The sequence below is a fragment of the Molothrus ater genome, chromosome 21 (assembly GCF_012460135.2).
Source record: "Molothrus ater isolate BHLD 08-10-18 breed brown headed cowbird chromosome 21, BPBGC_Mater_1.1, whole genome shotgun sequence".
NCBI classification, from domain to species: Eukaryota; Metazoa; Chordata; class Aves; order Passeriformes; family Icteridae; genus Molothrus; species Molothrus ater.
In genome coordinates, this window is record NC_050498.2 from 724,604 (window position 1) to 739,958 (window position 15,355).

General features: G+C 64.7%; 1 protein-coding gene across 2 annotated transcripts; it reads left to right on the forward strand.

The window, feature by feature from the left end:
- The first annotated feature begins 1,169 nt into the window (after window positions 1-1,169).
- Window positions 1,170-10,238, forward strand: LIMK1 (LIM domain kinase 1). 2 transcript variants are annotated; one of them, XM_054517041.1, is made up of 17 exons: window positions 1,171-1,322; window positions 3,148-3,244; window positions 3,713-3,799; window positions 5,670-5,808; window positions 6,181-6,290; window positions 6,364-6,555; window positions 6,954-7,059; window positions 7,141-7,325; window positions 7,403-7,586; window positions 7,666-7,752; window positions 7,964-8,095; window positions 8,206-8,265; window positions 8,364-8,429; window positions 8,525-8,681; window positions 8,777-8,832; window positions 9,317-9,474; window positions 9,567-10,238. In XM_054517041.1, exons 1-17 carry the CDS (start codon window positions 1,265-1,267, stop codon window positions 9,715-9,717), a joined length of 2,025 nt encoding a protein of 674 aa, XP_054373016.1. In that variant the 5' UTR covers window positions 1,171-1,264; the 3' UTR covers window positions 9,718-10,238. The 2 variants fall into 2 exon arrangements, with proteins under 2 accessions (XP_036251213.1, XP_054373016.1); XM_036395320.2 differs by lacking the exon at window positions 3,713-3,799 and having other exon boundaries at window positions 1,170-1,322.
- The last annotated feature ends 5,117 nt before the right edge of the window (window positions 10,239-15,355 follow it).

Sequence of the window (15,355 nt, forward strand, 5' to 3'; positions counted from 1 at the left end):
CCTATACAGAGGGACTCGCTTCTGACAGACTAATAAAGGACAAGTTTTTAAAGGATTCTGGCTCCAACCTGTGTCCCACGTCCGTGACCCGTCCCCGTGGCGGTGGCAATGATGCAGGGGCTCACCCCAGCCCGTGGCACTGCACCAGCCTGGAAACGTGCTGGGTCCTTGCTACAGGGCTGCTGCTTGTCCCAGTGCATGGTAACAGTGCTAGGACACACGGGAGGGGCGGGGGGACAGCTTTGGCTCTAGGGGTCGCCTCTGCCTTTTCCCACAGTGACAAGCCAGGGTCCCAGGGGCGGTCTGTGCCCTGGCCTGAGGTGTTGGGGACATCTCTGCCCTGTCCTAGTGTGCCAGCCTCAGAACCCATTAAAAGGTCTTTGCTCTGACTCACCGTGGGGGCCTGGAGGTGCAAGAAAATTTCTTGTGCCGCGGTGACAGCTTGAGGACCAAGGAGGCTGTGCCTGCCCTTGGTGACATCCCAGGGGGTGACATCCATGTGCCATCCATGTGCCATCTCATGGTAACACTGCAGGGAATGAAGGGGACATCCATAACCTATCCCACAGTTACAAGCCCAGGAGCCAGGATAAGGTCCATGCTCCTTGCCATGGTGGTGGCCCGGGGATGCAGGGAGATGTCCGTGCTCTATCCCGGGGTGACAGCGCGAGAAATGAGAGAGACACCCATGTGATGCCCCACGGTGACATCCCGGAGCAAATGGGAACGCCTGCGCCCTGACCACAGTGACGGCCTGGGGCACGACGGGACACCCGTGATGGCCGTAGTGGGTATGGCGACACCCGTGCTCTGCACATGGGGCTGGCCTGGCATAGCTGGGGACACCGCGGAGTGTAGGGACACCCGTGATGGCCAGGGGAGGGTGAGAGGACGGCGCCATAGGCCCGCGAACCGCGCATCCCCCCGGGCCCGATGGCGCAGCCCGAACCTCGCCCCCGGCCCCAACCGCGACCATTCATCGCCAGTCCCTGCCGACCACGCCCACCGGGCCACACCCACACTGGCCCCGCCCCGGCTCCGCCCCGCCCCGCCCCGCCCCGGGCCCCGCCCCGTGCTCCCGCGGCCCCGCCCCGCCCGGGCCGCGCAGGCGCGGTGCAGGCGCCGCGGTGCCGCCCGGAGCCGCAGCGGCAGCGGCAGGGCCGGGGGGGCCCGACCGGGGCTGCGCCCGCGCGGGGACCGCCACAGGCCCGGCCACCGCCTCCGCCACAGGCCCGGCGCGGCGCGGCGCCGGCTGCGCGCCTGCATGAGGTTGATGCTGCTGTGCTGCACCTGGAGGGACGAGCCTATGGGAGAGGACGAAGGTGCGTGACCCCCCCGAGCCCCCCCGGCTGACTCAGCGCTTCCTCCGCCGCTCGGGCCCGGGACCCCCCAGCCCGGCTCCTGCGGACCCTCCCGCCGACCCGCAGCCCCCCGCATCCTGCCCGCATCCTCCCCGCAGCCCCCGGCCTCCCCACTGTCCCCGCGCCCCTGCATCCTCCTCGGCATCTCCATCCCGCACCCCTGCACCCCCAGCACGCCCCCTGCACTCCCCACCCAGCCCGCATCACCCCTGCAGCCCCAAATGTCCCCGTGTGCCCGCATCCCCCCCTGCATCCCCCACTGCATCCCTCTCTGCTCTGCGTCCCCCTTGCACCCCGACATTCTCGGTCCCCCCATCCAGCCTGTACCTCCCCACAGCCCCTCTGCATCCCCCTCTGGAACGCCCGTCCCGCACCTTACATCCCCCGTGCCCCCCACACGTCCCCTGCGCTCCCCAGCCATCCTGCATGCCTCTTGCACCCACAAATCACCCCCTGTACCTCTCACTCATCCAGCTCACAGCACCTACTGCATCCTCCACTGCACCCCACCCTATCTCACTCCCCTGGCCTGCATCCCCCTGCACCCCATCCAGCCTGCATCCTCCCTGCACCCCAAATGTCCTCGTGCAGTCCCTGTTCACCCTGCATCCCCTCTGCACCCCCAGATCTTCCCTGTTCCCCTCCAGTTCAGCCTCCATCCCCCATTCTTCCTTGTACTGCCACCCAACTGCACTCCCCCCTGCACCCCCAAATCTCCCCCATCCTCCTTGTCAAGAACTGTGCAGTCAGCCTGCATCCCTGTCTGCACCCTCCCAGCACCCCACATCTCCTGCTGCCCCCCTGTCCAGCCTGCATCCCCTCCTGCACCTCCACATCCCCCCTGCACCCCCACACCTCCCCATCTCCCCCTGCACACTCTGTGTGCCCCTCCTGCACCCCCCATCCCCTCCAGCCTGCATGCCTCCTGCACCCCCCAATCCCCCTGCATCCCTCCTGCACCCCCAGATCCCTGCTATGCCTTCCTCCCCCCCTGCGCTCACTGGGCCCCTCATACCTCCCCACACACCCCAAGAACTTCCACCCCCCTGCAGCCACCCTGCACCCCTCTGTGTGTCCCCCCTTCATCCCCCATTCTGCACCCCCTGTGTTCCCCCACGCACTGTGCATGCTCTCTGCACCCCTCTGTCCCCCCATTCATCCGCCAGCACCCCTCCAGCATCCCCCTCTGTCCCCCCATTCATCCCCCAGCACCCCTCCAGCATCCCCCTCTGTCCCCCCATTCATCCCCCAGCACTCATCCAGCATCCCTCTGTGTCCTTCTGCATCCTCCATCACCCGCTCTGCACCCCTTGTGTCCCCCATTGCACTGTGCCTGCCCCAGTACCCACTCTGCACCCCTCTGTGTGTCCCCCGTTCATCCCCCACCCTGCACCCCCTGTGTCCCCCAGGACCTCCCAGCACTCATCCTGCTGTCCCCCCATGCACCCACCACCTGTCCCACACCCCACCATCCTCCCTGGATCCCTTGGTGCACCCATCCTGCCCCTCTTCACCCTCCCTACACTCTGTGCCCCCATCGTGCCCCCTCTGCTCCCATCCTGCACCCACCATGTGCCCCCATCGTGCCCCCTCTGCTCCATCCTGCACCCACCTTGTGCCCCCATGGCACCCCTGCCCTGCTGCCAGCCCTGGGGCCATGGGTGCCACGACCTTGACCCGTCCGGGGATCAATGGGTGGGGGATGGAGATCACCCCCGGGCACAGGGATTTCATCGGGCTGGCTGGCGGGGTGACAGCGCTGTCCCCTCGTGTTCCCCGCCTGCAGGGAGCGACCTGCCGGTGTGTGCGAGCTGTGGGCAGGGCATCTACGATGGGCAGTACCTGCAGGCACTGAAGGCTGACTGGCACGCCGACTGCTTCAGGTGGGACCCGCCAGGGACAGCGTGGACGCTGGGGACACCGGCATGGCATCAGGGGCATCGGGATGGATGGTGTCATGGAGACTGGAATGGATGGCCTTAGGGACACTGGGATGGCATCAGGGACAGTGGGATGCTCTGCAGGGACAAGGACAGTGCTCCCTCCCGTTCCAGCCGTGGCAGGGACAGGCGTGGCTGTGGCTCCTGGCACCCGTGGGGGTGCTCCGGCCGAGGCCAGGTCTGGCAGAGGGCTCTGCTGCCTGTCCCTCGCTGTCCCCTCCTGCCGGGTGACAGGGCGCGTGTGGCTGATGTCACCCGCCCCCCTCCCTCCCAGTTTCCTCTTTCACTCGAGCCCTCCCGGCAGCTCCAGCTGTTGGAGTCCCGAGAAGGAGAAGGAGAAAGGGCCCGGCTCGGGGGGCACAGGGGTGCCCGGGACCTGACAGGGTTCCCTGCGGGGCTGGGGGTGCCCAGGGTTGTCCCCGGGGTGTGTCCCTGTCGGTGGAGGAGGATGCTGGCGGCGGTGCTGAGGAAGAGCCGCGTCCTGAGCGCTGGAGCCAAGTGAGTGGGAGTGGGATTGAAGTGGGAGCGGGTCAGGACGGGCTCTGCAGGGAGCTCCGGGGGGCTCAGCCTGTGTCCCCCATGCTCAGCTCCCCCTCTCTGGGCCGTCAGCCAGAGCAAAGCCACTGCGGGGCCGCAGCTGGATCCGGTCCCCCCGGATAAGCGGCTTCCGGCAGCGCTAGGCTTGCTGAAAGCCTTCCTCCTCTTCTCCCTCTCCCCTTCTCCCTCTCCCCCTCCCCTTCCCCTTGTGCTACGTTTCCCCCTCCTTTTCCCTCTCCTTCTCCCCCTGCTGCTCCTCCTCCCCCTCCTCCTCCTCTCCCTCCTCCTCCCCGCCCCCAGCCCAGGGGAGGTTTCGTGCTGCGCCATCGGAGGGGGAGTCCTCGCGCGGTGACGTCATGGGGTGGGGAAACTCCGCGCCGTGACGTCACCGCTGGTTGGTATTCCACCTGCGTGGCTGGGGGCGGGGGGGGGGGACTGCGACAGTCCCCGGGCACCCGCTGGCATCCCCTGCAGAGTATCCTGCAGCAACCCTGCACCCTACAGCACCCTGGTGCTGCAAACCCCCGCAGGAAATCCCCTACAGCTCCCCCTGCACCCTCTCAACCCCCTCCCCAAGAGGATCTCCCGCCTTGCAGCACCCTGCACCCCTCCCACAGCATCCCCTGCACCCATTCAGCACTCCCATGTAGAAAATCCTCTATGTCTCCCCTTCTGCACCCCCCAGCCACTCCCACACCCCACACAAATCTCTCTGGTACCCCTGTCCCCTCCTGCACAGTCTGATGTGCACCCCTGGTGCTGTATCCCAAAACTGACAGGCCCCTCTGCAGCCCTGGGCACACCCTGCTGTTGTCACCCCCTGCACCCCCCCAGCAGCTCCCCATCCCTGTGCCCCTTGCAGATTTTCCCAAGGCTGGCATGTCCCTGATCAGGCTGGCACATCTGTCACCAGGGTGGGACATCTCTCTGTGTATCTGTGACCAGGCTGGCACATCTGTGGCCAGGCTGGGACATCTCTGTGTGACTGTGCCAGGCTGGCACATCTGTGGCCAGGCTGGGACATCTCTGTGTGTCTGTGCCAGAGACACACACAGACTGGCACGTCTGTCACCATGGTGTCATGTCCGTGGCAAGTCTGGCACATCCCTGTGTGTATCCAGGGTGAGGGATGTCCAGGCTGGCACGTCCCTCACCAGGCTGGCACATCCCTGTGTGTGTCTGTGACCAGGGTGGGACATCCCTCTGTCCATGATTAGGGTGACATGTTCCTCTGTGCACCCATGACTGGGCTGTCACATCTGTGAGCAGGGTGACAGACCCATGACCAGGGTGGGACTTCCCTCTGTATGTCTGTGACCAGACTGGCATGTTCCCCTAGTCATGGATAGACAGACATGCCCTTCTGTGTATCTGTCACCAGGGTTGGATGTCCCTCTCTCTGTGACCAGGCTGCCACGCTTGTGACCAGTCTGTCTCATCCCTCTGTAAGCCTGTGCCAGGCTCGCACGTCTGTCACCAAGGTGGCATGTCTGCCACCAGTCTGGTACATTCCTCTGTGTGTCTTTGTCCAGGCTGGCACATCCATGCAGAGCTGGCGCTTCCCTCCTCATGCCTCTCCCTGCCCCATGTCCCCTCCCTTGTCCACCCCAGTGTCCCCACGTGTCCCTGCAGCCCCAGCCTGCACTGTCACGCCCCTGGAATCACCTGCTGTCACCCTGGGGATGGTGACACATTGATGCAGTGGCCCTGCAGCTACATAGGCAGTGAGGGAAGCAGCTTGCCCAGAGAGCTGTGGAGTGGGCGAGCACTGGCTGTGCCCCGGGGTGACAGTGGGGACGAGGAGACAAGGGTGTCCCTGTCCCTGCCGCAGGTGCTGTGAGTGCGGGGCCTCCCTGTCCCACCAGTACTACGAGAAGGATGGGCGCCTGTACTGCAAGAAGGATTACTGGGCACGCTTCGGGGAGCTGTGCCACGGCTGCTCCGAGCAGATCACCAAGGGGCTGGTCATGGTGAGCACCATGGGGTCCCCAGGGGTAGGACATGGAGCCTTGTGCCATGGCTGAGCTCCTGGGGAGCAGGGGAGGGGGGAAGGGGTGCAGACCCCCAGCACCACTGGGTAATTCAGAGGTGTCCTCTATGTTTTAGAGGACCCTGGAGGGCCTTGCTTGGACTGGAGAATGCAGGGGAGAAGCTCAGGGTGGTGGGAGATGTTCCTGCAGCCACCCCCAACTTGGTGGCACTTCTGTCCCCACCATCCCACAGCTCAGCCTGCCCTACCCGCAGCCCCAGTGCACCCGTGGGTGCTCCCAGGCCCCTCTGAGCCCTGGCCCTGCCCTCGGTGCCTGGACAGGGGGTCCCGGGGCTGATGGCATTGCTCACAGGTGGCCGGGGAGCAGAAGTATCACCCCGAGTGCTTCAGCTGCCTCAACTGCCGCGCCTTCATCGGGGACGGGGACACGTACGCGCTGGTGGAGCGCTCCAAGCTCTACTGGTACGTCTGCTCTGGGGAGGCCGGGGGGACGTGTCCCGGCACCCCCACCCACCCTCCTGTCTGCTCCCCACAGCGGCCACTGCTACTACCAGATGGTGGTGACACCGGTGATCGAGCAGATCCTGCCAGACTCCCCGGCCTCCCGCATCCCTCACACCGTCACCCTCGTGTCCATCCCCGCCTGCTCCGATGGCAAGCGCGGCTTCTCCGTCTCCATCGACCAGGGCTGCGGCACCGAGCACCCGCGCACCGTGCGCGTCCGAGAGTGCGTCCCTGTCCCCTCTGCCGCCGTCCCCTCCCCAGGGCTGGGGCTTCCCGTGCCCCTTCTGCCCCTGGGATCCATCCCAGGGACACCTTTTGGGGTGGAAGAGGAGGGGCGGTGCTGGGTTGTCTGCATTGTCCAGGGGTTGCCTGTAGGGACCGTGGTGGCGTGTCCCCAACTGCACGGGGGGTTTGTGGAGGCCATGCTGGCATTGCCTTATATGCCTGAGTGGGTTCTGGGTACCATGCATGTCCCTGTGTGGTTGAGGTGGCTTGTGGAGACTGTGCCAGCATGTCCCTGTCCAGGAGGTGACAGTGGGATCTGACACACCCACTGGGAGTGCCCTAGTACACCCCCCTGATGGTGACAGTGTCGGGGGTCTGACCCCACTGTCCCCACAGGGTAGACCCGGACTGCATCAGCCCTGACATGAAGAACTCCATCCATGTTGGTGACCGCATCCTGGAGATCAACGGGACCCCCATCGGCCACGTCCCCCTGGACGAGGTACGGTCCCCCTGTCACACCCCAGCCAGTCCCACTTCCGCCATGTCCCCAAACCCACCCCATCGCCATTTCCCTCTGCAGATCGACCTGCTGATCCAGGAGACGAGCCGTCTGCTGCAGCTAACCATCGAGCACGACCCCCACGAGCCCCTGGGCCAGGAGCCAGGGCTGGCAGGCAGCCCCCTGCCCACCCTGGGCAGCCCCCTGCGCTCGCCAGCCCCCGTGCCCTGCGGGGACCCCGCTGCCATGCGCCAGCGCGCTGTCACGTAAGGCCACCCCCTGCCCCCGCCCCTGCCCTGCTGGGTGCCCCCCGCACGCTGAGCTCTGCTCATCCGTCGCGCAGGAGGAGCTGCAGCACGGACAAGTCCCCGGGCTCGGGCTCCGTGGGCTCTCCCGCGTCCCAGCGCAAGGACATCGGGCGCTCCGAGTCCCTGCGCGTCGTGTCCCGTGCCCACCGCATCTTCCGTCCCTCGGACCTCATCCACGGGGAGGTGCTGGGCAAGGGCTGCTTCGGGCAGGCCATCAAGGTGGGCAGGGGGCACGAGCGTGGGGGTCTCGGCTCCCCAGGATGGAGGGGGATGGCTGAGTCCCTGCGCTCCCGGCCAGGTGACACATCGGGAGACGGGCGAGGTGATGGTCATGAAGGAGCTGATTCGCTTTGATGAGGAGACCCAGAGGACCTTCCTCAAAGAGGTGAGGGTCCCCCGTCCTTAATCCCCCAGGCTGCAGGGACACAAGGGATGGGTCTGTCTGATCCTGGCCCCACGTGGGCACAACCCCTGGACAGGGGTGACCAAGCCCCGTGGGTGCAGCCCTGCCCACTGAGCCTGCGAGCAGCGGCTCTGTCAGGGGGTGTGGGAGCCTTGGGGTGTCACGGACATGGGGCTGGGGGGGTCTCCTGCAGGTGAAGGTGATGCGCTGCCTGGAGCACCCCAATGTGCTCAAGTTCATTGGAGTGCTCTACAAGGAGAAGAGGCTCAACTTCATCACAGAGTACATCAAAGGGGGCACCTTAAGGAGTCTCATCAAGAGCATGGTGAGCACTGGGGAGGCACGTTGGTCCCCCACCACCCCACAGCCCCAGTGTGGCTGGGGGATCCCTCTTCCTTTTCCATTTCCTGACAAATTCCCCCTCCTGCGCCCCAGGACAGCCACTACCCCTGGAGCCAGCGGGTCAGCTTTGCCAAGGACATCGCCGCTGGCATGGTGGGTGCCACCATGGGATGGGTGGGTGGGAGGGGCACTGGTGAGCGGGGGGACCATGGCATGGGGGTGCCCCTGCTCTCAGCCCACCCTTCCCACAGGCCTACCTCCACTCCATGAACATCATCCACCGCGACCTCAACTCTCACAACTGCCTCGTGCGGGAGGTGAGTCCCACTTTGGCGCCGCCCTCCCCCAGCCTGGCTGGGGCTCTCAGTCCCTGTTGGCTCCCCCACGCCTCACCCCTCCCTGTGCCCCCCAGAACAAGAGTGTGGTGGTGGCTGACTTCGGGCTGGCGCGGCTGATGGTGGATGAGAAGAACCAGCCCGAACATCTCAAGAACCTGAAGAAACCGGACCGCAAGAAACGCTACACGGTGGTGGGAAACCCCTACTGGATGGCCCCCGAGATGATCAATGGTGAGGGGAATGTGGCCAGGGCTCTGTCCCCAGGCAGGGGATGCGTGGTGGGGCTGGGACAGGATGTGTGACATGGCCTGGCCCTGTGTCTGCAGGGAGGAGCTATGATGAGAAGGTGGACATCTTCTCCTTCGGCATCGTCCTGTGCGAGGCAAGTGCCCCTGGGGCTGGGGTCTGCCATGGGCGCTGGGGTCCTCATGGTGTTTGTGGTCACTTCCCCAAGGCTGGGATATCCCCCTTAGGGTTGGGATGTTTAGTGTCTCTTAGAGTCTTCCCCTTAGGATTGGAGACTTTTCCCTTGGACTTGGGGTCCCCCTAGGCTTTGGAGTCCTCATTGTTACCCTCCAGGGTAAGGGTTTTCCCCCTTGGGGTTGGGGTTTCCCTTTTGGGATTGAGGTCCTCATTGTGCTTGAGTTCCCCCTCTTAGACTTGGAGTCCTCCCTTGGAGTTGGGGCCTCTCTCCTTCAGTTAAGGGTCTCCCTGATGGGGTCTCTCTCTTGGGGCTGGGATTTCTTCATTGTGTTTGGGCTCCCTCCTGGGGCTTGGACATCTCCCCCTTGGCACTAAGGGGTCCCTGTTTGGGGTTGAGGTCCCCCCTTGGTGCTGAGCGCGCCCGTTCCCACCGCTGCCCCCAGATCATCGGCCGGGTGAGCGCCGACCCCGATTACCTGCCCCGCACCACCGACTTCGGCCTCAACGTCCGGGGCTTCCTGGAGCGCTACTGCCCCCCCGCCTGCCCCCCCAGCTTCTTCCCCATCGCCGTCTGCTGCTGCGACCTGGACCCCGAGAAGCGGTGGGTGGTGGAGACCCCTGGGGGTCCCCAGGGCAGGGAACGGGGTGGGGACAGAGCCAGCGGAGCTGCCACGTGTCCCCCTGGTCGCTCAGGCCGTCCTTCGCCAAGCTGGAGCAGTGGCTGGAGACGCTGCGCATGCATCTGGAGATCCACCTGCCGCTGAGCTCGCAGCTGGAGCAGCTGGACCGAGCCTTCGGGGAGACGCACCGGCGGGAGGGGGCGCTGCCCGCGGCCCCGCGGTAGAGCCCCCGCCCGCACCCCTCTGCAGCCCCGGGAGAAGGAGCTGCGCTCGCCACCAGCCGCTCCTGGGGCTGCCTCACCCCGGGGCTGGATCCCCGGGCCCCTGGACGCGCCCCCGCCCCGCTGCCCACCCCGGGGAGCTGGCTCTCCCCGGGGCCGCATGGCCCTGGGCACCCCCCACGCCGTAGCTCTGACCGCCAGGACCAGCCCGGCTGGCCGCACCGCGGGGACCGTCCCCGTGTCCCCCACCCTGGCTCACCTCCCCTTTGCACAGCGGGGCTGCCCCGCCCGAGCCCCCGGGCTGCCCCGGACAGAGCCGCGGCCCTGCGGCGGTGCCTTGGCTTTCCGTGAACTTGCACTTGGACACAGGAGGGACCCCGCAGCCCCCCAGGGCACCCTCGTAGCAACGCCCTCGGCCGGCCCCTGAGGCTGCTCCCGCCGGCACCCCGGGCTCGGGGGGCTGCCGGCACCCCCGGCCGGGCTCGGGGACACCCCAGTGGCGCGGGGACAGGCACGTAGCGGTCCCTGCCGCCCCCGCGCCTCTGCTGCCCGTGCTGAGCCCTGACCTCGCAGCCCCGGGGACGTGGGGCTGCGGCTCATCTCGGTCCCCCTGCCCTGGAGGGCCCGGGGGGTTGCGCCACGCGGTGCTTTTCATGCTCTTTATTCAGGTTCATTTTTCTGTAAGATATTTAAAGAGAAGAGTTTGTATTATTTTTTCATACAACGTAGCGTTTGCCATTTGTCACTGCCTCGGTTCTGCTTTCCCAAGGGATCAAACTGTGAAGCCTCTCCGTGCACTTTTGCCCGGGAAGTCCAAGGTGACGTCCTCTGCGGAGGCGGGAAGGGAGCTCAAACTGTGATGTACCCCGAGCCGTGAGTCAATAAATCCTTCCCCGCTCGCTGCCCGGCCTGTTGGCAATCGCTCGCCTCCCCCGGGGGGCTGGGAGCTCCTGCAGAAACTGAGGCAGGAGGGGACGGTCCCTGTGCCCAGGGTGGGGCTGTGACACTGGCCGTGGTGGCACCCACCAGCTCGCTCACCCCCATGGGGGCAGTACTGTTGTCCCCCTTTGTGCTGTCCCCACCCCATTGTGGGTACCCCCAGCCCTGGGACTGGTGCCATCCCTGCTTATGTCACCAGGGCCCCCAAGTGCTGTGTCCCCTCAGTGGCCTGGTGGCCATGGCCACTGTCATGCCAGGGTGGTGACAGGCAGGTGACAGAGCTGTGTGACCATTGGTGCCGAGGAGCTGATTTGCCTTTGGTGTAAAACCAGCGCCAGGGAACAAGGAGGTGGCTCATGCTGGGGTAGCCCATGGCCCTCCCGTGCTGTCCCTCTGTCCTCAACACCTCTCTGAACCAAAGTAAGGTCCCCAAGGTGGGGGAGCTCCATCCCTGGGGGAGGGCGAGCTTTGGAAGCTGGATAAGACCTGGAACCCAAAGAGCTGAGCAGGGAGTGACAGGGAAGGGATAGGACTGGGGGGATGTCCCCAAGGATGTCCCCAGTGATGCTGCAGCTGGGGAAGGAGCCCGAAAGGGTCCCAGGATCCAGGCTGGAAACCCCCACCAGGAAACCTCATGGTTTATTGCTCTGGAGGGACATGGGGGGAATGTAGTGACAGTGGCACTGTCCCCCCTCCTGGAGAGGCCCCTGACTGCCTGTTCCCCAGTACCCCAGTGAGGGACAGGGACTAACACCCTGCCTGGTGTCACAGGCTGTCATGCTGCCCTTGGTGACACCACGCTGCCACTGGTGACACCCCACTGTGCTGGTTCTTTCCTCTGGGAGCAGGACACTGTCACTCCCTGGGAGCACTGGGGGGAGGGAGCCACTGTGACCATCACACCTAGGAAACACCACTGTCCCCAGTCCCCTGCTGCCACAGGAGAGCAGCACCCCAGGAGATCCCCAGCCCTGCAGTAGGAACCCCCAAACCCATGGGACCCCCCCAGCCCCTCACCCAGCTGGGTGCAGGGATGCCTGGTGATGTCAGGGATACCACACCCACTGGGACACTTGCTGGTGGCCCTTGGGGCAAGAACCAGCAGCTGGCCACAACACCAAGTGGCCACTGAGTCACCCCTGTGACCAGCAACTCATCCCAGACTGAACCACCAGCTGGGACACCCCCTCACCAGGCAGGGAGGTGGCTCTGGCACAGCCACAGTGGCCCCATGCTGTCACTGTCACCCGAAAGTTTCCTCCAGGGGTGTGCAGCATCCTGTGCCCAAATCCAGCCCCTGTCCAGCCTGGCCCAGTGCCTGTGGGAGAGGCTCATCCCATCACCAGCACCTGGCTGTCCCCTCCAGCCATCCCTTCCCAGGAGGGACAAGGCCACCCAGACCATGTCACAGGCCACCAAGAGCTGCCTCTGCATCCACTGTCTCCTCCCAGGTCCTGCTCTGTGCCCCCCAGGGATGTCTCTGGTAGGGTCCTGCCCACACCTGACCCCAGTTTGGAATGGTGGCACGTGGGGAGCCAGGTGTCCCCACCAAGGGGGTGGCCAAAGGCACCAATGGCTCTGGCAAGGACACAGCTGAGAGCTCCAGCCATGAACCATTGGCCGTGGGTTGGTCACCTTCCTGGTGGGGAAGTTTGGGACTCCAGGGGAGAGGAGCAAGGGCAGGTTCTCCAGGAATCCTGGCAAGGTGGGCACTGGTGCTGCGGGGACCGTCCTGGGGGACATCTTGTGACAGGGGTGACTGGCAGAGGGTCCTCATGAGGCTTGAGATGTGCAAGGAGAAGAGGTGCTGGGGACCAGTCAGGACAGGGATGTGTGGAGCTGGAAAAGGATTGCTGGGATCCCACCAAGGCACCCAGCTGCACAGGGATGTGTGGAGCTGGAGGAGGGTCACAGGGGTCCAGCTGGGGTGTCCAGCTCCTTGGGGACATGGGGTCTCATCCCCATCCTGGGCCACTGCAAGACTCACCCTCACCTGAGGATTTTCCAGTGGTGAGCAGGTAATGGCTCTGGGATCCTCTGGAGCCCTTTCCACCTCAGCCAGAGGCTGGACTAGAGACATCCTGGGATCATTCCTGTCCTCCACCCCTCTGATCTCCCATCCTGCATCTGGCACGTGGCTCTGCAGGGTGTCTGTCACAGCTGACCCTGTCCCCACAGGTGGTACAGGATCCCTCCCCTGGCTCAGGAACAGGGGCTTTGTGTGGCTCTGGAGCAGCCTGAGCCCTCCCTCCATAATTTGGTGTCACTGTCACACATCCCCTCTGCAACCTGGGCTGGGATAGGAGCCACTTCCTTGGGTCACACATGTCACCAGGACCTGGTGGCTCCCATGGGGAACATCCAGATGCCCAAAACCCTGGTGGAGCTCTGAGCCAATGGTGGGGGTCAGTACCTGTTTGTCTGCCTCAATTTCCCCCATAGCTGGAGCAGGCTGTGGGGTGTGGGCATGGGAAGAAGGGCTGTCACTGCAGCTCCTGTCCCCCCTCCAGTGTCCTCTGGTCCCTGACAGGTGAGGCTGGCCAAATCCAGGCAAGAAAATCCCATGGGAAACAGTTCCCACCTCATTTGCCAGCAGTTTTGGTAAGGTCTACATAAAGGTGGCATTTATAAACACAGCCCTGGGAACACGGTTCTGCCATCCTGCTCCTCTCTGCCAGCTGGGGGCACTGGGGCCCATCCCTGTGTCCTGTGGGGACACAGGCACCTGGGAGGGGACAGCTGGGGCTACCTGAAAGCCTCAGCTGCTTCTGGTGGGATAAAAGGCTTCTCCTCAGTCCCACTGCCATCCTCCCCCAGCTCCAGCACAGCCCCTTGGCACTGGGGCTCCGGAGGGGAGGTAAGTGATGGATGCTCCTGCATTGCCCAGTGCCACCAGGGCTCCAGGCAGGACCAGGGATGGGCAGCATCGACTGATGAGTCCTTTCGGAGGGATTTGGGAGCTGGTGATGTGTGGTGAGCTGTGGGAAGGTTCAGTCCAAGGAGGAAAGGGGGCCTCCTGTGGGCAGGGCTTGGGTGGGACCACGTGGGCTCCTGGGTTTGGATGTCTGTGACACCTTCCCAACTGCTGTGACACCGTTCTTTAGAGCACATCCCATGTCCAAATCCCTCCAAGGGGCTGGCACTGCCTGGACTTGGGGAATGTGGACCCTTAGAACCCCCAGGCCCCCCTGCTCTGAGAAGGAGCTCCCTGCAGACAGCCCAAGGATGGGGAGACCCTGGTATGCGGGTTTGGGGAGCTGTGGGACCCTGGAATGTGGGTTTTGGGTTTGGAGGACCCCAGACTGTAGGTTTGGGGGCTATTGGCTGCCATATTAGACTCAAGCACAGGGAGCAGCCCAGGCATGGGCAGCCCTTCTAGGCTCAGACCAAGGGAAAGAAGCCAAAAGGCAGGAGCTACACCCCCAGTTTTCAGGGTACACTCTGAGCACAGACCCCCCAACCCACCTCATCCCTTTGCTGGAGTAGATCTTGGGGAGCACTGTAGGGTGCCTGATGTGGCTCATCCTTTCCACAGTGTGAAAAATTACTTTATTCCCAGCTTGGAGTCTGGCTGCTTTGGAGAGGGGAGAGCAGAACTTCTGCCTGTGCTTGGTGGCTTTGGGGATGGATCCTTGGGGCTTTGTCCCTTGGGATGTGTCACTGCAGTGAGGTGCTCCACTCCCTGCCCATGGCATTCCTGGGCCCAGCCACCGTGCTGGGAAGGCCCCCAGATGGGACCCGTTGCAAGAGAAAGAGCTAAAACCAGGGGTGCTCACGGCAGATGCAGGGAAGCATCCAAACGTGGCCTCTGGACCTGCCAGCAGACGAGGACAGGACTGACCCCAGCCCCATCCCATGCCTGGCTGACACCCTGTGGTCTCCGTGACCCCCAATCTTCACCCCCGGCCCTCCTTTGAGCCCCCCGGGCAGCGCAAGCCCCGGACGCTGATTCAGTGCCGGTGATGCCGCTGCAGGCAGGAGGAGCCGGTGCCGGTGATGCCAGGGCAGGGGGAGCCGGTGCCGGTGATGCCAGGGCAGGGGGAGCCGGCAGGGGCAGCCCCGGGGCAGGCAACGAGGAGGTTAAGCTCCCCACGCCCGCCGGATGCAGCATCCTGGGCTGGGCTCTTTCCATCTTGTTTTGGTTTGGAGGAATAAAAGCTTTGGCAGCAGCAAAGCCGCTTCCCAAAATAACTCAGCCTCCCATGGTAATTATAGAGCTCCGGGCCCCGGTAGCGAGCGGAGACTTCCCAGCCGGGCCGGGACCGAGGATCGCTGCTGCTGCCGGCCCGAGGGACCCCGGGGTGCCTCGGGGACCTTGGGGACCTTTCCAGCTGTGCCACCCTCCCTGGGCGTCACCATCGCTCCCCTTGGCGTCATCTCCCAGACAGGAACGTGCAGCCCCTGTGTCCCTCCCGCTCTGCAGCTGATCCCTTCAGCTTTTAATGCTCTGTGTAAAGCCCAGGTTGCAGCTCCCTGGCCTCGATGGGCACTGGGCTACCGGAGCGAGGCGGTGACAAGAGAGTGGCTGCTCCGGGCTGTGCCCCCTGGCCAGGTCAGGAACACCGAGCTCATCCTGGCAGTGCCGGCCTGAGAACGCCCGGCTCACCCCGGCAGTGCCCTCCAGCCCCCGCGGGGCTCAGCGCCGCTCCTTGAAGGGCAGGGAGAGCCCGGGCTGAGCTCCTGAAGCCCCCGAGCCCCTAAT